The following is a 21,504-nucleotide window of genomic DNA, read 5'->3' on the forward strand; positions in this document are numbered from 1 at the left end:
TTTTCCCCCTTACCAGAGGGAGCCCCCTTGTGGAATACTGTGAAGTCATTACCATGGCAACTCCACTGTGCTGTACAGTAGAATCAATTTTAAGGCACAACAGGCTGTATCTTAACAGAACACACATCCCGAGGGGTGTTAGGGGTGTCTTACCCCCACATTATTTGTTACCAGAGAGTAAGTCATCTGTGTACCAAATTTGGTTGAAATTGCTTAAGCCGTTCCAGAGTGATGCTGGAACGTACACACACACAACCATTTGTGTGTGTATATATATATATATAAAAGAAGATTGTATAACACAAGTATTCCTAGGCAACAAGGCATGGTCAAGAATATCAACTTTATGATTTCCTATTCTTCAAACTTTTTTTACTCCCAAGCTCTGACTTTCCTCTCAAGGGGTATACGGGAACGGCAGCCTTCTTCACTCAGGCTCTGAACTCAAAAAAGCTGTCTCGGACTGCTCTCTCCTGTGAACTCACTCTCTTTCCTGAGGGGAAAGTCTGATATGTCCGTAGATTCTCTGGCGAGATGCGATGGAGGTGCCACATTGCTTTGGCACTCAGTGGTGGGCTAAAGGAAAGGGGGTGAGAAGAAGAAGCACACAATGGAGATATGGTTATATCACTGGTGACTGACCCCAGAAAATGCAGCATGAATGTAATAGAATCCTAGATGATGATTTTTTTGGGGGGTGGGAATCCTGGAGGAAATGAAGCTCCCCGTCTGAAAGGGGATTCTGGTTGGAGTTCACCTGAACTGAAAAGATTTATTTATTCTGAGAGCACTCTTAACCCCAAATCTCACTAGGCATTCCAGCAGCACACATAATAATCTGAATTGGTTAAATATTGCTTGTGTGTGTGAATAAAAAGTCCCCAGCTACTTAGTCTAGGACAGTGATGGGCAACCTTTTTGGCGTGGTGTGTCAAAAATCAGCAAAAAATCGATCATAACTCGCGTTGTGTGTCACTTCGACAAAAACATAATTTTGCGCAATTTATAGTTTAAACTACAAAAATGTATAATTGCAATATATAATTGTATTTAATAAACCAAAAACAAATTATTTAACATACCTGCTTAGTAACTTCTTTCATCCTCACTTTTTTCCAAGAGCTGGGAATGATTAGTTTCAAAATGTCTATTTATATTCCACGTTCTGCTTACTACCGTTTCACTGCCACTACCACTCCCTTTACTTAACCTTTGTTTTTTATTTTTTGGGTGCTCCATCAGTGGGCCAGTGACAGCAGATAGAATTATAGATAGCCAATTAGGGGTTAACTAGCCCACACTCACTTACTGTATCACCGCCGCCCCTTTCTGAGCGCAGGTGCTGCTGGTAAGGCGTGCGTGCCGTGCGCACACACGTCATCAGCGCGGCGAGGGAGGACCCGCAGGAGAGGAGCGCGGGAACAGTGCGCGCCTCTCTCCAGTCAGGCCGGCACAGAGAGTCTACTCCTGGAACTGTCGGTTACGACCGCACCATAGCAGGGAACAGCGGAGTGCCAACGGGAACTGTGAGCGCCATTAGCAGCAACTATTGGGGTGCCATGGACTTGTAATTGCCCACAATAACTGAGATAAGTGAGGGGGAGGTTGTGTTAGCTTGTTAGGCTAGTTAACCCCTAATTGGCTATCTATAATTCTATCTGCTGTCACTGGCCCACTGATGGAGCACCCAAAAAATAAAAAACAAAGGTTAAGTAAAGGGAGTGGTAGTGGCAGTGGCCGACCCTTTCAAGAGACATGGAGCGAGATGTATGGCATTATAGAAAAAAATGGCAGATCATTTTGCGTTCTATGTACTGAAACGGTAGTAAGCAGAACGTGGAATATAAATAGACATTTTGAAACTAATCATTCCCAGCTCTTGGAAAAAAGTGAGGATGAAAGAAGTTACTAAGCAGGTATGTTAAATAATTTGTTTTTGGTTTATTAAATACAATTATATATTGCAATTATACATTTTTGTAGTTTAAACTATAAATTGCGCAAAATTATGTTTTTGTCGAAGTGACACACAACGCGAGTTATGATCGATTTTTTGCCGATTTTTGACACACCACGCCAAAAAGGTTGCCCATCACTGCTTTAAACCATCTATCAATCATATCTTCCTACCATCAACTGAATAGGTGCCTATGAAACAGAGTTAGCAAGATAACTTTATTCCATTCTTCAGTAATATTTTTGGAGATAGGAAATCCACTAGCATTAATGTAGTTGTTCTTAATAAGAAATATAAAGATCACATTTCTTCATTGATTATACATGGTAAACGTTTTTATTACCATTAGGAAACTTGTTTGGGTTCTATTCTGCTAACACGTGCATGTTTAATGATGTATTTCAGTGCAAGTGAACATAAATTTTCAAGTTTCTCTATCATATCTTACGATTTACAGAAGTGCCAACAATGCTTTATATAAAGAGACATGAATCCTCCGATTTTTGGCATTAGAGGTAGTCAAAGCACATTAAATGTAACTTCATTTAAATGTAATTAGAAGTGCAATTTGGTGCTTTGTTCTTTCTTTTCATTTTTCAATTACCTGAATTCCCCCAACTGACTCCAACTGTGCATGAATCACACAAGGTCAGACTATGGAGAATTGTTTCATTTAAAAAAAATAAATAAACCTGCTATAAAATGCTAGCTTGCAGCATGATTTTTAATTTCCTGGAATTGTACTGGGTTCCATCAGTATTCTTAGAAAATAAAGATGACATGTGTTATAGCCCAGACCAGGTATACTCCTAAGCAAAAAAGAAGAAGAGGAAGATAAACTAAAATGCATAGGAGAGTATTTTCCAGGAAAATGAAGCATTGGGAGGGAACATCCTTGCCATAACCTTCTAGTAAATGGTTCTTACCAATTATCTTCTGGTAAAAGTTATTTAAATTTTGACAACACCCACTATGACACATATTTGGAAAGCATACTCACTTGCCATCACCTACTAATAAATACTAATTGGATATACCTGAATAAAACTAAGAACACTGTCATTAAAGTTTATGGCCTACCACTTAATTATGTTTCTAACTGTTAACAATCTTAAGGATACAGTTGTTTATCCTTTGCTTATTCCATATGTCATCTATATATGTAACTCAAAGCTTCTTACCCTTAGGTTACAATTCATTTTAATACAGAATACAAGTCCATTAGGGACATGTTAGTGTGCATTGATGTCTTTTTTCACTTATCTCAAAGCTGGTCAATCAGATTTTGTTTTTCCAGCTGGATAATAGAAACTACCACATTGTACCAGCAGAGGGCACTCGTGAACTTTGAGAAAGTGAACAGTTTGATTTATGCTCACTTTCTATTTCTTCAAGTGTATCAAAAAATACATAAATATGTAAAATGAAGAACTGCATGATTCTCAGTTATGCCTCTATGCAAAAGCCTAGTCAAGTAGCTGTAGAAGATTTATACAAATGAATTCAGAAAGCACTCTAGAAGAAAAAGGAAAGCAAGAGAGTCCCAACTTGGATAACGGTGAGCAAACTCCCAGTTGCAAGTAATATCAAGGAAAGTTAAACTGGGCAGACCTGGGGGATCATGCAACAACTCAGGAAAGGTTTGGGGTAGACATCTCAATGGTAAAGCACCTTTCTCAGGTGGCCTGATGTCAGCCAGCAGGGTTAAGAATAGATAAGGTCCCAAAAGTGCTTTTCCAAAACTGTACTTTGTTTATTCCTTGAAAATGTTTCACTTCTCATCCAAGAAGCTTCTTCAGTTCTGAACTGAAGAACTGAGAACTGAAGAGGCTTCTTGGATCCGAAGCGAAACATTTTCAAGGAAAAAAAATCAAGAAAGTCTGATTGCCTTTTGAAAAAGCATCTTTGGGACAATCATACCTTGAGAATCTCCATAGATGGATAGATAAGGTATATAACTGCCAGTTGTGTCTATGGAGATTCTCAGTCATCTAGGTCAGTGGTCTCCAACCTTGGCAACTTTAAGACCTGTGGACTTCAACTCCCAGAGCAAAGCTGGCTGAGGAACTCTGAGAGTTGAAGTCCACAGGTCTTAAAGTTGCCAAGGTTGGAGACCTCTGATCTAGGTCATGGTTGTCCCAAAGATGCTTTTATTTTTTTCAAGAAGAAACTGGACTTTCTGTTTTTTCTTTGAAGACATTTCACTTCTCATCCAAGAAGCTTCTTCAACTCTGCAGAGTAAAGAAGCTTCTTGGATGAGAAGCGAAATCGCCTTCAAAGGAAAACCAGAAAGTCCAGCTGCCTCTTGAAAAAGCACCTTAAGGACAACTGCTAAAATTGTCCAAATCAGGGTAAAATCTGTTTTCTAGACTCATGTGCAAAATTCAACAGCCTACCAACTGTGACTCCATTCATTGTCCCTAGGTTTATAAGAAAAGTTTTACTAAATCAGCAAGGTATCTATTTTCTTCAGTGGCCCTTCGAAGAGGACTCGGAGAAACTTCCAAGCAGCAGGGGCAATGCTTCACTTAATGGCGGTCAGTGTAGCATGTAAAGTCTGAAACTTGATGATGCCTAGAGCAGAAGACTCAACCTTTTCATTACATCTTAATTGCAAATGTTGATGGCCCATTGGAATAAATGTCCATCTGGGTTCAGTTCCAAGTGGGGGGAAAAACACTGGAAACATGGTGGCTGTTTGGAAAGATGGTTTTTAATGGTGGACAGGACCACATGGTTTGAGGTCCTGGGGGAAAGGGGGATCACATGCCTTGAAGATCTTGACGAAAAAAAGGCCCCACTGTAGAGTTTCCTGTTCCTGTACAAGAAATGTATCCCATTGGCTGTCAGACTCCCACGGCACCGGGGGGAGGGTGTGTCTTAGCTAACTTTGTAGGCTGTCTGTGTCCCAGGCTTGGGTGATACAATCTCTTCAGGTGCCATTTGATAAGATCTATTGCTAGATGGGTAGACGGCTAATCCTATCATGTCCTGAGGGTCTTGTCTTAATCCCATCACCCTGGAGGTGAAAGGGGTAGATCTTTGTTATGTAGAATAGACTGTCTCAGGCTAAATCGCCATTGACAAAGGTGGGGGATAGGTGAGTTTCGGCTTCCTCTTTAGGGGAAATATTCTGCCCTTTTAATATTTCCTAAAATATTTCATTTTTCTAGGAGAGGGGTGGGTGCTGACTTCCTACATAGCAATGTGGAACCTGCTGGTATCATAGCATAAGTGCCTATCCCAGGTGGCACATATAAAATCCTAAAAGTAAGCAAAATGAAATAAAAAATAAAATTGGTAACTCAAAATTCCCTGATATTTTCAACAAGATTATTACAACTTTCACAGAACTTGACAATTCTTTAAAAGAAAATTTTGTACCAAAAACCTTGTGCTACTTGCTTCAGGCATCACAAACCACAGATCTGTAACTACTGGCTTAAAGTTATCAGGGTGAAGAATTGTAATAGAACCTTCTCCTCACCATAATTTGTTTATTGCCTCGTTAAAGTATTCAAGCCATTACACTCTGTAACAGAAAATACATGAATTAAAAATGGAGTGAACTAATGAATTTTCTGCCTACTACTCACAGATAGCACTGAACAATCCAACGTTTTAAGGTAAACAATTTAATTCTATTTTTCTACCCACCCAGTTACTTTAATTCAGTAACTGAATTATCCTCGCCTGTTGTGTAGGGCTTCTGAAGGTTTCCAACATCTGGTCTGCAATCTTTTTTCACCATCCTATCACCCCAAAGCACCAGAACTACAGTCTCACCACAACAAATATTAGTTACAGCAGGAACAGAAATGCTACCCTCTGTAAAGCATGGGGGACAAAAATACATCTTATTTCCTGCCAATACACAAAGCCATAAAAGTAAGGACAATCTGTGGCAGAGCAACAATGCCCAAGAAAAGTGCTCCAGGGGATTGATCAATCCTGATTAATGCTTGTGTGCCTTGGAGAGGAATAACAAAACAGATTGCTTTGGAATGACAGCCCAACAGGCTATGCTGGATTCATTATTTAGAAAGATAGGGAGGTGTATTAAAAGCAGAAATAGGTCAGCTGAAGTGGATGAAGTTTTCCTATACACACACCATGATGCTTGTTTCAGCAGTGAAAATCCAGAGAAGAGTCACTAATGTGTTTTTTTCCAGCAAGTTTCTGATTTTTATAGCAGTATGGTAAAACATTAAAATTAAATCTGTTCTCACCTAGGCTTCCCAAGAGCATGAAGCAAACTCCTGGTCCCAACAAAAAACCCTATTCTTAATTTACTGTGAATTCTGCTCATTCACATCCAGTAAAGTCTTTCAAGGGAGGATTTACAGTCACAGACCTTATCTGGCTTGGAGAGCTGACAAGCCGATATCTGCAGAACTTGGCAAGGAGTCTCAGAGAGTTACGCACCAAATTAAGGCAGAATAATTGTCTCCTGCAAACTCCACTTCCCTTTCGCTCCTCTTTTATTTCCTCTGAGAAGGGTCATTCATCGTCCACCTGTGGTCTTACTCCCAAGTTGACTCGTTCTTTAGCTGTTCCTTTCGTTTGGCAACTGTGCGCATGCACATACTGGGAACAGGCTCCAGCTGTTTGTCTGCCTCACTGATGTCTGCCTCTGAAGGCAGCTGATAACTGACATACGACTCTGCCCCCCTCTCTGCCTCTGACACAGAGCCTTCATCAGAGCCTTCCCCAGACTCCTATTTAACTCATGTTTTGCATCTGTCTTTCCACAAAGGGATAAAACAGTCCAACCTATCAAAAACAGCACCACAAAAATCAGATTAGGAACACAAATTGAAATAGGGAAGAAAATGGTAAGTGAGCACCTGTCTACCTTAGACGAGTTCAAATCACCAGGACTGGACGGATTACACCCCAGGGTTCTGAAGAAACTGGCAGATGAGATCTCAGAACCACTGAACTATATCTGTCAGAGATCCTGAAGCACCAGGGAATTGCCAGAGGACTGGAAAAGAGCTGATGTGGTTCCCATCTTCAAAAAAGGAAACAAAATAGGTCCAGGAAACTATAGACATATCAGCCTGACCTCAATACCAGGAAAGATTCTGGAAAAAATAATCAAGCAATGAATTAGCGAACACCTAGAAGCAAAGAAAGTAATAGCCAAAAGCCAACATGGGTTTGTCAAAAACAGATCATGCCAGACTAATCTTATTGCATTCTTTGATGATGTGACAAAATTAATCAACCAGAGGAATGCCGTCAATATAGTTTACTTGGACTTCAGTAAGGCATTTGATAAGGTAGACCATGACCTACTACTAGATAAAGTAGAAGGATGTGGGTTAGACAGCATCATCACCAGATGGATTCATAACTGGCTGACCAACCACACTCAACGTGTAGTCCTCAATGGAACTGCATCTACATGGAGGGAAGTATGCAGTGGAGTACCCCAAGGCTCTGTTTTGGGCCCAGTAACTCTTCAACATCTTCATCAATGATTTGGATGAAGGAATAAATGGGGAACTCATCAAATTTGCAGATGACACCCAGCTGGCAGGAATAGCCAACATTCCAGAAGATAGGCTCAAGATACAGAAGGATCTTGACAAACTTGAACATTGGGCACTAACTAATAAAATGAAATTCAATGGTGACAAGAGTAAGGTTCTACATTTAGGCAAGAAAAACAAAATGCACAGGTACAGTATAGGTGGTATCTTGCTCAACAGTAGTAACTGTGAGAGGGATCTTGGAGTCCTAGTGGACAAACATTTAAATATGAGCCAGTAGTGTGCAGCAGCTGCCAAAAAAGCCAACACAGTTCTAGGCTGCATAAATAGAAGGATAGAATCAAGATCACGTGAAGTGTTAATACCACTTTATAATGCCTTGGTAAGGCCACACTTGGAATACTGCATTCAGCTTTGGTCGCCACGATGTAGAAAAGGTGTGGAGACTCTGGAAAGAGTGCAGAGAAGAGCAACAAAGATGATTAGGGGACTGGAGACTAAAACATATGAAGAACGGTTGCAGGAACTGGGTATGTCTAGTTTAATGAAAAGAAGAACTAGGGGAGACATGATAGCAGTGTTCCAATATCTCAGGGGTTGCCACAAAGAGGAGGGAGTCAAACTATTCTCCAAGGCACCTGAGGGTAGAACAAGAAGCAATGGGTGGAAACTAATCAAGGAGAGAAGCAATTTAGAACTGAGGAGAAGTTTCCTGACAGTTACAACAATTAATCAGTGGAAGAGCTTGCCTCCCGAAGTTGTGAATGCCCCAACACTGCAAGCCTTTAAGAAGATGTTGGATAACCATTTGTCTGAAACGGTATAGGGTTTCCTGCCAAGGCAGGGGGTTGGACTAGAAGACCTCCAAGGTCCCTTCCAACTCTGCTATTGTACAGTGTTGTACAGTATTGCAGGTTGACTCTGCCCTCTGCCAGGAGTTTGATCCTGACTGGCTCAAGGTTGATTCAGCCTTCCATCTTTCCAAGATTAGTAAAATGAGGATCCAGATTGTTGGGGGCAATATGGTGACTTTGTAAACTGTTTGAAGCGTACCGTAAAGCACTATGAAGTGGTATATAAGTCTAGGTGCTATTGGTATTGCTATTAAAGAGTTTATGTTCATGTTGTCTTCCTCTCTTAGCTGTCATCTATAGGCTATATAAATAATTAATCTCTCAGCAGAGTACTCCTTTTTTCACCTAACATATAAAAAATTCAATACTGTAGCAAATGCAAATCAGGCACTTTGTAATACAGCCCGCCAGATGCTTGACAGACACATGAAGGAGTTGGAAGATAAGAAATGACCTACGACACGCTTAACCAACCTTAATAATGATTCTAACTCTCTCCAAGATCTGTCGTGTATACCCAGAACCCTTGCACAAATGCAGTCCTAGCAAGGCTTTCTGATTACAATTACCGCTTATTGGACAGCCAGACATCAGTAGGCATGCAGCTAATCAAGTGTTTGGGAGACATATTTTGTGCTGTCATTTTGTGCTTGACAATTTTGTAATGTAATTGATTTGCTTTTTCTTTCCAGGACTTTTCTTTCCAGGACTAGATATATGAAAGTGGTCAACTGACTCATTTCATGTTTCTGCAGTACATTAGTCCCCTCTTTGACCCGTTAAGTGGATTATGGGAACAGGTATTAATTTGATTAATTTAATTCATTAGATTTGTTATAGCCACTCGTTCCCTTAGACTCTGGGTAGCTTACAAAATCCCAAAGACAATTAAAAAGAATAGACGATAAATAAAGTTGAAGACTAGAGTTCACAGCAGATGTTTACTTTTAAAAACTTAAGGGATTTTTTGTAATATTCAGGTGGCATTATGCATCACTAGAATCTGCTCTTGAAATTCATTCTTTACATTGCATAAACGGCATCAAATCAAATCAAATTAAATAATATTCTACTATATATAGTTGGAAGGCAAGGGTTAACACACAATGGTTAATAATCCATTTAACGCATGTTCACCCAACCTTCAAATGTAGGTACTATCTGGGAGGAACACTGGTGATGAACACTGAACTTAGAAGGCTTTGCCATTTATGCAGGAGATAGGACACTGCATAAGTGATACATAATTACTGTGCATCCCACATTTCCAGGTAATTTTCTTAGAAAATTATATATTGGAATTTGAGACGTAACAGATAAAGCTTGATAGATTTTATTCAAGGTAATTTGAAGAAACAACAATAGAAAGAGAACAAAGATAATTTACAAACACTTTTATAATTCTTTTAAATGACATGAATCAGTTTTCAGGTTATATACAACTTTAGTTACATGATTTTTCAAAACATATCATAAAACAATTTGTCACAAAGCAACACTGACAAATGAAAGTAAGAATTCAGCTATGATTAAGGACCTTAATTAAAGAACACAGTGTAGCCTAATACCATACAGATTGGGAAACCATGGACATTAACTCAAGGAATATTTATATTTTTAGACTTGGAGATCAATTACACAGTATTGTATGTTCAATTATAAAAGCAGATAATTTCATTACAGGTAGTCCCTTAGGTTACAGTGACAATTGGCACTGGGAGTTTGCTAGTCATCAAGCAATGTGGTAATAAAGCATAATTTCATGTGACTACAATCCAGGTTACATTTTAATCCCAGAATATGCAGGTCATTAAGTGAGAAGCTTATAATCATACTTCAGCTTTCCTGACTTGCAAAGGTTTTAAATGTGAGGATTCATCATAAATTACTTTTTCACAACTGTGAATGGTCACTCAATAAGGCGGTCACTATATGAGAACTACTTATAATTATAACATAACTGAACTAGAAGAGTTGGAAAATCATTTGAACACTATGATATGGTCAGAATACAATTTTCTAATTAAAAATGTTTGCTTACTTATCAATTTTTTTAAAAAGCCATCTCCCGCATTTATTCATTTTTATTTATTTATTTATTTTCTCTGCTGCCCATCTTTCTAAAACAGGTTACACTATAATAAAAAGTTAAAAACTTCTAAGAAGCAAAATTGGAATTAAAATATTAAAAGAATAAAGATGATGGGCAGAATCTTCTACCTCCAACAGGTCCCTATCAGGGCCCCAGGCCAAGCAGCAGAGCCAGGTTTTTAGGCTCTTCTGGAAGGACAAGAGTATAGAGGCTGACCTCAGGTCTGAGGGGAGAATATTCCAGAGGGCAGGGGCCACAGCAGAAAAGGCTCTTCATCTGGATCATGCAGGCCGAAGTTCCTTGGCCAACAAGACCCTTTCCCCTGAAATGGGGTGTGGGAGGGTTAGTCCCATCAACATTAAGCAATTCCTTGGGTACCCAGGACTCATGCCATAAAACATACGGTTAATATGTTTTGCATCTCACAGGCCAAAAATCTTTATTCATCTGAGCTTAGTACTCATAGCCCCAACAAACACTCAAAACAGATTGCAGAGAGGTAAACAGAACAAATCAGTAGGATACATTCCCAGTAAATTTAAACAATCCAATTAAAATACAGAATTTACAAGCAATACATATGTATATATGTACAGGGTTCAATATGTAATCGCATTTCCAAACAATAGTTATTGCATATTTTAAGACAAACTTGTTTTTAAGAGGTGGGTGGGGGGCATTTTGCAAATACTAGAAAATAGATCCAATAAATGCCTTTAAGCAAGTATAGTAGGGCATTCATTGAAGAAAATATATTCGTTTATTGGTTTTGTATGCCGCCCACTCCCAAAGGACTCCGGGTGGCTCACAAAACCGGGGAGGGGATAAATAAGACAGTACAAACAATATTAAAATACACAACAGTCACAATTGAAGCGAGGCTGGATACTTCAACAGCCCCCAACCTGCCGGAACAGCCAGGACTTAGTAGCTTTACAGAAGGCCGGGAGGGTAGCAAGGGTCCGGATCTCCACGGGGAGCTCGTTCTAGAGGGCCGGGGCAGCAACAGAGAAGGCTCTCCCCTGGGGGGTCGCCAGCCGACATTGGCTGGCTGATGGAACCCGGAGAAGGCTGAGCCTGTGTGATCGAATCTGTCTTTGGGAGGTAATTGGCAGGAGGCGGTCTCTCAGGTACCCAGGTCCAATGCCATGCAGGGCTTTATAAGTAATAACTAGCACCTTGAAGCGAGTCCGGAGACCAATGGGCAGCCAGTGCAGCTCGCGGAGGATAGGTGTAACGTGAGTGAACCTAGGTGCACCCACAATCGCTCACGCGGCTGCATTCTGGACTAGCCAATATATGTATGGGATCAAAGCACGTACAGGTGGCCCTCGACTTAATAGAATTTCTGTTGCTAAGCAAGATGGTTGTAGAGTTTTGCCCACTTTTGTGATCTTTTTTGCCATGATTGTTAAGCAAATCCCTGGGGTTAAGTGAATCACATAGTCATTAAGCAAATCACTCTTCCTCCATTAATTTTGCCTGTCAGAAGGCATCTGGGAACGTTGCAAATGGTGATCACATGACCCTAGGGTGCTGCCACAGTTGTAAATATATGCCCATTGCCATGCGCCCAAATTTTAATCATGTGACATGGGGATACTGTGACAGTCATAAGTGTGAGGCTCAGTCTGTGAGTCACTTTTTTCAGTGGGGTTGTAACTTTGAATAGTCGTTAAACGAATGGTTGAAAGTTGAGGACTATCTTTATGGGGCTTTATAGCTTATTTTTATTAGATAATACACTGCATATCAATAGACAGCCAATTCCCTCCCCTCCCTCCAACTCTTTCTTGAGATTTGAGGGCAAATTAACAGATTATGAGGATAATAAGCTACCTAGTTGTTAGAAGGGAGTAACATTTGCAAAGGAAAATAGCAGATGGGCAAGTTTCTGAATTATTCTGCTCTTCCCTGTAAATGTTTTGCATCCTCAAATTGTGATAATTTCTCTCTTCACCCACCATTTGACTGATCCACTTATGATAATAGGAGTAACAAAGGATAAAATGGTGCATTGAGTTGACTTGGAATAGTTGACAAGCTCTCTTCCAAACAAAAGAGACTAATGTTTTCAAAATCAGATGGGTAGATTTCTACTAATATCTCTTTAATATCTGGTAAAATGCTGGATTTCCTTCCTCCTCTAACATCTGCTCTCTTGTTTATTACTATGGTTCTTCAGTGACTAGGAATACAGAATACAGGTCAGTGAGCCAAAATGATAAAAAGCAGAAAATTAACAAGTGATGTATGATACTAAGGTCAAAAATCATAGTTCAATATGTGCTTTATATAATGAAGGTCCCAGGTTCAATCAGAACTTAAATAACAAACCTGGAAAATATATTTCTCCCCTTTAGGTTTTGGAGAACATTGCCAATCAGAGCTACAGTAACTATGGAAGGATTTGTATTCCTTGCAGACAGCTGGTAATTTGCAAATTATAGGAATATAATAGGAATATAGGAATATAAATCCTTCCATTCCCCACTGCCCTGTCAGAGCTGAAGAAGCTTCTTGGATGAGAAGCAAAACGTCTTCAAAAGAAAAAACAAGCAAGTGCAGTTGCCTCCTGAAAAAGCACCTTTGGGATAGGACTGCAGTGTTTTCTGTCACAATAATTTTGTGCATCATTGCCAATAACAGCTTTTTCTCCTTCAGGGAGATTTAGACTACAATTAAGATGTACACTATTTTCTGATTTTTTCTAAACAGTCTGAAGAGCAGGACAGGAGATAAGAGAATCTTTTCTGGAAATGGAGAAACTTACAGAGTTGAATTAATACATTCTTTTTAAAGAACTAAGAAAAATGGGATAATAAAGAAAAAAGAAATGTACAATTTGTCTGAACAAAGACTAAAAAATACCCAAAATGTTGGAATGATAGTAACATCTTTAGATACTCTACTAACTCTTTGATGTGTTTCTTTCCATGATGGGTGGCAGAACAAAAATAGCAGGAAAAATGTAAAGTGCTGTTTACTTTATGCATAAACCCACTGCCTAAATGCAAAGAAACTGTTGCTTTTGTTAATGAATCTCAGAACTTCAGATGGATTTTAAATGACCATGAGGGTCTTAGAAGGGATTTACTGACATGATCCATGTTACCTCAGATTATTTTAGACTCAGAATTGTTCCAGGCAGTCTTTGATGTAGAACCATTCATTCGAAGTTACAATGGCACTGAAAAAAGTGGTTTACAATCAGTCCTCATATTTACAACATTCGCAGCATTCCCACGGCCATGTGATCATAATCTGGGTGCTTGGCAATGGGCATGCATTTTTGATGCCATAGCTCACTTAACAATCAACGTGCTTAGCAAAAGAAAATTTGGTCCCAACTGCAGTCATAAGTGGAGTGCTGCAAGCCTGTAACAGAATAACAGCATTGGAAGGGACCTTGGAGGTCCTCTAGTCCAACGCCTTGCTCAAGCAGGAGACCAACCTACATACCATGTTGTGTTAAGAGCCGAGGTGGCGCAGTGGTTAAATGCAGCACTGCAGGCTACTGCTAGATCAGCAGTTCAGCGGTTCAAATCTCACCAGCTCAGGGTTGACTCAGCCTTCCATCCTTCCGAGGTGGGTAAAATGAGGACCCGGATTGTTGGGGGCAATATGCTGACTCTCTGTAAACCGCTTAGAGAGGGCTGAAAGCCCTATGAAGCGGTATATAAGTCTACTGCTATTGCTATTGCTATTGTGGTTGTCCAATCTCTTCATAAATCTTCTATAATAAGGACATTGATGAGTTTCTATAACATGTTCATAAAATAATCTCAATATAATACCTGATTTCCCCCCACACCACTTTTCCCCCCCACTAGACTCACAGATCAAGAGGATGAGGGTACTTGTCTCTTTCCTTCGTAGGCAGAACAAAGTACGGAACCAGGTGCAATGTCCCTGTCTTATCTCTGTAATGTTCACGATGCATCTGAGTAAGCTACAAATTAAAAATAAATTGGGTCAGGAGCATCAATATCTAGACCTGAGTTCTTCTGAGAATACTTACTTCATGTGTTTACTTGATTTCCAAATCATCCACATTACTGTTATATAAGGGTTCATGTGCTGAACTAGGGAATCCAACGTTTAAAACTCTGTTCATCCATGATGGCTATCACTTTAGTAAAGAACTGAATTATCCTCTTTACATGATTGCTGTGAGGCTGAAACTTAACAAGGATGGGTGAATCTGCTAATTGTGGTCAATTCAGTTTCTCGTTTTTCCAGGTGTCTTTGCATTGGTTTCTGTTTGCACAATGTCTGCATTCATGCATGTTTTCCCCCTCCAAATCCACACAAAAATTTATGTGCATTTGCCAGAGTTGCCCATTTCTGTACAAACTGTTCTTCCTTATGCACTTTTCCCAATGCACTAGTTTCCATTACCATATTTTTTTCCTTATAACTTTATTTTATGCCAATTTTCCATCAATATGCATGTCTTTATGCATTCTTTTTAATTTGATTTTAATTTAATGTACGAATTATCTCCCTATACCTCTGTATGGTTTTGCAGTATGTGTGAATCAGAAGATCAAGAAATCATTAAAAAATCCTGGCTTAGAATGTGCTGAGAATGTGCTCTGTATGTGAAAAGGATATGTGCAGAAATGTACATAAGAGCAAAATTATCTATAAAATTCTGTTAACCTTAAAAATACCTGAAAATGAATGACCTTTTTGGTCATGTCTACTTTCTACAAATGTATCTTTTCATACAAATAAACAAAAGCAGTCACAGGATCCACCTCTTTGCCAAAACGATGACAGCAACAATATGCCTTAAAATGTGTGTGCAACGTCACAGTACATATTATTGAAAAAGGGTGGAGTTTGCATCAGGTTGGTGCAATGCTACTTCACCATTTGCCACTCCTGTGAATGTTCTCACAAGGGAAAGCAGCAAGTTTGGAAGCCATGATTTGTAAGAAAGAGGAAAGGCTTGCAGCGAAAGAGCTTCCTCTCCCCATTTTGTTATTTTTCCACCCAAAATCCCAGAGGTTTTTCTTTATTACTAATATCCAATGGTTCATTGTTGCCATTTTCATGCAGTGATGGGTTCAAACAGCATACTGAATTCTAAATCTGAGTTAACAAAAACCAATTGCCATGTTCATACCTGCCAAACAAGTCATATTATGGTTTAACATAACACTCTCATTCATGCAACATGCTAACATCTAGATGAGATGGATAGCACACAAATCAAATAAACAAACAAATAAATAAATAATAAAAGTAAACGCCCATAATATGCTAAATTCTAAATTACCCATTGCCACTGTAACCTGATCCATTTGTTTATTATGAAAACGAAAATATTTATAGTTTGCTCCTAAAGCTGAGCGGTTCAAATTATTGAGTAGGATAAACAATGACTTTCACAATAGTCCTGCATTTTTACCTGAAGCAACTTTTTTCTTTTTCTTCTCTCTCCCTCCCCCTTTCCGTGTGTGTGTGTGTGTGTGTGTTTGTGTGTGTGAGAGAGAGAGAAGGGGGGAGAATATGTAACTAGAAAGGGCTTTTAAAAAATTTTAAGTTTTAATATCATTACTTTATAAAATCAATGAGAAATAAAAGAAAAAAATCTGAACAAATAGTGCTTCTTTTCAGCCCATTAATTTTGAAATCCCACTCTTAATTATTTATAGATTGTTTAACTTCTGTGGATTCACTGGCTATCAATATTAAGAAGAAATCCCCATTATTTCCAGGCTTATGAAGAAAAATTGAACTAAATTCAATGTAGCAGTATCTGTGTATGCTGCTTGTTTTTTGTGAAATGAACGGCTATATAATTTGATTATAAATAATAAAATAAATCTACATTAGCATACCTTTCTGTATTCAAAAAGGCAGTTATCAACACCTATGACCAGACAAAGCTATTTATGTGCAACCCCTCTACTTTTCCCACACAGCTTTGCACTCACAACTGTGCTCAAGATTGGTATCTTATTTTTTCCCTTTTTAACTTTTTTAAAAATTTTCTTTGGGTTTTTTTATATTTTATTTTTTGGAGAAACTTAATAAAGCATATTAAAAAAGATAACAAAGAATGGAAACTGGAATCACAGGGCACGGTCTTATAATAAAAAGATCATAAAGTTAGAATGGAAATGTCCTGCTCAGTAGCAATCTGAAAAACAGAATGCCAGGCAAACAATTGATTCAGCTAGTGGGATGACCCAGATGAAGACTGTTAAGAACATTGATTGCTGGCAAGTTGACTAAGATTCTGTTGAGTTTTCTCAATAAATATAAGCTTTCTTGTGATTGATGAAGAAGAGAATACAAAAGACCAGGTTCTTGCTCCATAGGTAAAGGTTCCCCTCACACATATGTGCTAGTCGTTCCCGACTCTAGGGGGTGGTGCTCATCTCCGTTTCAAAACCGAAGAGCCAGCGCTGTCTGAAGACATCCCCATTGTCATGTGGCCAGCATGACTAACTGCCCAAGGCACATGGAACACTGTTACCTTCCCACCAAAGGTGGTGCCTATTTTTCTATTTGCATTGTAACATGTTTTCAAAAGCTGGGACAAGTATGTGGCATTAGGGATTCAAACCGCTGAACTGCCGACTTTCTGATCAACAAGCGCAGCATCTTATCCACTGAGCCACCGCATTCCCAAAAATAGCTGAAATAGCACAGGAGTTCTCATGGCAGACTGCAGCAGTGTGTAGCAGCCTCGATAGTGCAGAAGGCTGAAGGGAGAACATTTGGTAACTTCTGAACTAATAGCCTGCTGTAAGAAATCAGGCAATAAACAATCACTCTTGTCTATCCATCTGAATCATTTTTTCTATATCTTCTATTATCCCAACTCACCCTATCTTCTGCACTTATTAAACCTTGTTTTCCTTTAGCTAATTGTCCCAGGACTAATGAACACAATCCACATGAACATGTGGTACAATTTGTCCCTGCCTGCATGTCTCCAGCTGCAGAATATATCATTTCTTTCACTGAAACTGTCCTCTTAAAAAGATCTGCTTGTCAAAAGGGGGGGGGGGGCTGGACAATTCCATTTTTTATTATGTGAATTTAATTTTCTACTTTCAAAATATAAAGGAACTAATCTTTCTTTATTCCAACAGTCCTAGAAGGAAAACCTAAAGGCTATTTCTATCCTAGTAGATCCTTTTCTATCAATGTTAAAATGTTGAATAAGAACAGGCATAGATTGAACTGTAAAAGACTATTAAAACACTGAGAGCATTCAAGTTACATCTAGGATTAATATAAGTAAGTATCACCAATTTGTGGGGGCGGTATTTTAAAAATGGAAAACATTCATATATGAATAATATATTAGCCTGGGCGCATATATAGGATACCTATCTCAAATAAAAAGAAATTATACTAGCTAGAATAAAGTTAGTACCTGGTTCTGCTGATTGCCTAAACTGGTTTAGTAAATCCTTCATTTAACTGACTTTAGTTTTGCAGATTTTGGATGTAACTGACAAATTATCTGAAGAATGTTTCTATGCATACAAGTGTGCAAGATACCATTTATCATTTTATACACACATAAAAAGCATAAATGTCATCATATACATGAATTACACATCCTATTGTTTTAACAAGCATTCCTTTCCCACTCTTAAACCAAGTGTTTACTCTTAGACAATAATGAAATAATTAATTTAATGCATATTATCTACATGACATTTTGAATTCACAGACAATTTCAAATTATGCAAATTATGCAAATTATGACCATGAGGGAGAGGATATGTCTTGAAAAGCAGCTTTACCTTGTAGAACTCTTGCAATTCTTCTGAGCGGTTCATATCCAAATTGTACCGAGAGTAATTAGGAGTATGTAGCCATCGATCCCAGCCTCTTTCCCTTTCCCCAAGCACGAGAGATGGGTCACAGGAGAAAAGAGTTGGGAATTGCCCCCCTTTGCTGTAGGGACTGTGGCTGGTTTCCATTGCAGCATTTCGGAAGTCTTGAAAATATTTCATGGTGGTATTTCCATAGGTGTCACCAAAGGAAAAAGCTACATTAGGGACATGGCCACGGTATCTAGAGAAAAAGAGAAAATCAAATTACACTCATTAATTTATTCACCCTGATAACACTCAATATTTGCAGCATTTTTGCAAACATTATAATCTTCAGAAAAACGAACAATTATTATTACATCAATTTTGATGCAATGAAAGCAGTTGATGGTTTCTTGGCTAGCTTAGACTAGGGTCACATGTTATTTCTATGCCTCTATGTAGACCTTTTCCTGGGAACCCATATATTTTATTTGAACCACTACTGAAAAACTAAATTCTAATTGCTTAAGTAAAACATTCCTAATCAGAAATTATTATGCAAAACGTATTTTAAAATTCCAATCCTTCTAACTTTCTTCTTCCCACCCCTCTCAATATTCAGTGTCTGAGTTTTTCAACAAGCCCTTCATAAATTCCATATTAAAAAGATATAAGGAAGCTATTCTGCCCAATTCACAACCCTCATGAAGCCTGTGAAAACAAGGGAAAACAATCTAATTTAACATTATTCCTAAATGACTGTTGCTATGCAACACATTATTAATGACCAGTTTGCATGTTTTCTCATATTGATGCTTTCTAGAAAATTACCTCCAACTCAACAGTGCATTTAATAAGTTAATTATGTGATTTTTTTTGAGCAATTTTTCAAAGAGGAAATGAATTATAGATATAACACTCAAATTTAGTGTTCTTTTTATAAGCTATATATAAGCAAGATCTCCACTACTGATTTAGAGCATCTTCTTGAACCATCTAACTATCACTATATTAATATAATAATGAGATCAGCACTTATATCACTTAAACAGTAGGTGAGTGATGGTAGAAGAGTTATAAAGGGAATAACCATAATCTCTTCTACAGTATTCCTAATTACCTGAAACTTGTCATATTCCTTCTTTCAAATAAAGATTTCTCAGCATCATACAGCATACAATTTGCATTTGAAAGACATATCAATGCTATTTTGAGTTCCCATTTTCCTGGATGGTAATCATCACAAGAAGCTCTCCTTAGAAGAATGAGTTCCTCAGCAATAAAATAGGAACACTTTAAAATTGTGTCACAAAAAACATTTGAAAATAACAGATTAAGAACTGGGAAATTCATTTGTAATATACAAAGGTGTAGATAAATAAAGGATTTGTAGATTTGTAGATTTTAATAGCATTTATAGGCCGCCCTTTTCCCTGAGGGGACTCAGGGCGGCTTACAATAATAAAGGAAGGGGAGTGAAGACAAAACATAAAAAGAAATGTGCAATAACTGAAAAATACTAAAAACACAACATTCTCTCATGTACCTCTCAGTACAGGTCTCTTGCGTGAGCAGGGGGTTGGACTAGATGACCTCCAAGGTCCCTTCCAACTCTGTTACTGATTACTGTTAAATATGCACTATATGGGGGAGGGGATCAGAAGTGAGGCATCATCGTAGGGAATTATCAATATTTTGCTCTCTCTTTTTTTTTTTACTGTATACCAACAGTTCTATTTTAGTTTATCCCCTTTTAGTTTAAATGCTTTATAACACATTGCAACAACTTTTTTTTCCGGACAAAAAGCAGCTTTTTACAAATAAAATCCCATTTTAATAACGTAGGTCTTCTGAAAAGGTATAGATTATGGAACGCCGCCGCCTTTTTTGCTGACGGGAGAGTTCGGTCACACATCCTTCCAATTCTTATATGTTCCCAGCGCCCCAACCTCTACCCGGCGGCTAAAATCCCCCGCCGTCCCACCTCAACTAAAGGCATTTGCGGGCCACCCACCCAGGCATGAGCGCCGGCGGCACATAGACCGCGTTGTTTTGAGTCAGGAGGGTCCCAGCGCTGCGCGAGGCCATAGCGACGGTCCTGTCAGCGGCGAGGGACGGATCCAGCGACGAACACCGCCAACTAGCGCAGCCGAGGGATTGAGGGCCTTAAGGTGGGGGCCGACCTACTGAAGGCCGAAGCAGTCACAAACCAGTCGCCATGGCAGCCGAGAGGCCCCGGCTCCGCTGCTCTGCCGGCACAAGGCCGCTCCCTTCGCCTCCTTCACCCGGTGCCCGTCCTCCTCCCGGCGCTCCTCCTCTCACCAGGAAAAAGCGGGAATGTGGCTCCCATGGGGCGGCAAGGAGCAATGGAGTGTCTTAAACGAAGAATTGCAACAGGAGGAAATTTTGCTCCAGACCAGAATATGTCCCGGGTCATTTTATTCGACCTTTTTTTAAAAAAAATCCCTAGATTAGAATTATTGCATTCGTACCTTGCAAAATTTAAAACAGATTCATTGAAGACACAATTCCTGGAAGCGCCCTCTCTTACAAATGTTGTTTAAAATGGTTTCCTGCTTGAGCAGAGTGTTGGACTAGAAGACCTCCAAGGTCCCTTCCAACTCTGTTATTCTGTTCTGGTCTTAATTCCCAAAGCCAGGCCAGAACAAAGGCTTTGGTTATTTGATAGGATACGCTCTGAGGTCTCTGTCCTTGAAAAGGGGTCGATGTTATGCATAATGGATAAAATTCTACTTATTTAAAGGTATTTTGGGGAAACCCAAAGTTTAGGTCAGTGCCTCTCAACCTTAGCAATTTTAAGTACTGGACTTCATGGCAGGCTGGAGAATTTTGAGAGTTGCAATCCGACTTATCTTAAAGTTGCTAAAGTTGGGAAATAGTGGCTTAAATTATACAGTATGGCCCAACTGGTATTTTAACTTTCCTGTTGGCATTTAGCATATGCACCCACGTTGTGGCATCCTGAGACTCATAAAGTCTTAGATTATTAGGTTGCGTAGTACCTTCTTCAAAGAGATTTTATTGTGTGAGTTTTGCTTCTATGTTCCTTTGTTCTATGAAAGATTTTTATTGTACATCTTTCTGCTGAGTAAGAAGATGATTCATACATTTAATAAATTGACATTTAAAAAAAAAAAGTGATCTGGGGGGAAAGCAACAAAGCATTTTATGGCCATTTATAACACACACATTTCTTTTTGTATTGGGCATCTTGTGGATCAATAACAGCTTAATTCAGTTAACAGTTTCAAGGTTACAGCCTTTGCAACTGATTCAGTATTACTAACTG

General features: G+C 38.9%; 1 protein-coding gene across 1 annotated transcript; it reads right to left on the bottom strand.

The window, feature by feature from the left end:
- Positions 1-431: 431 nt before the first annotated feature.
- Positions 432-20,282, bottom strand: FAM166C (family with sequence similarity 166 member C). The gene is made up of 4 exons (XM_032215164.1): positions 20,209-20,282; positions 18,180-18,453; positions 14,241-14,353; positions 432-576 (listed from the first exon to the last, which is right to left on the bottom strand). The coding sequence occupies exons 1-4, from the start codon at positions 20,280-20,282 to the stop codon at positions 432-434; spliced, it is 606 nt and encodes a 201-aa protein (XP_032071055.1).
- Positions 20,283-21,504: the final 1,222 nt, after the last annotated feature.

Source organism: Thamnophis elegans, chromosome 4 (assembly GCF_009769535.1).
Source record: "Thamnophis elegans isolate rThaEle1 chromosome 4, rThaEle1.pri, whole genome shotgun sequence".
Classification (NCBI taxonomy): Eukaryota; Metazoa; Chordata; class Lepidosauria; order Squamata; family Colubridae; genus Thamnophis; species Thamnophis elegans.

Coding starts and splice junctions, on each gene's coding strand:
- FAM166C (XM_032215164.1), bottom strand. CDS start 20,282: ATGGCCTCGCGCAGCGCTGGGACCCTCCTGACTCAAAACAACGCGGTC. Junction 18,454..20,208: donor CCGCCGGCGCTCATGCCTGG/GTGGGTGGCCCG, acceptor CTTTTTCTCTAG/ATACCGTGGCCATGTCCCTA. Junction 577..14,240: donor TACCCTCATCCTCTTGATCT/GTGAGTCTAGTG, acceptor CCTTTCCTTTAG/CCCACCACTGAGTGCCAAAG.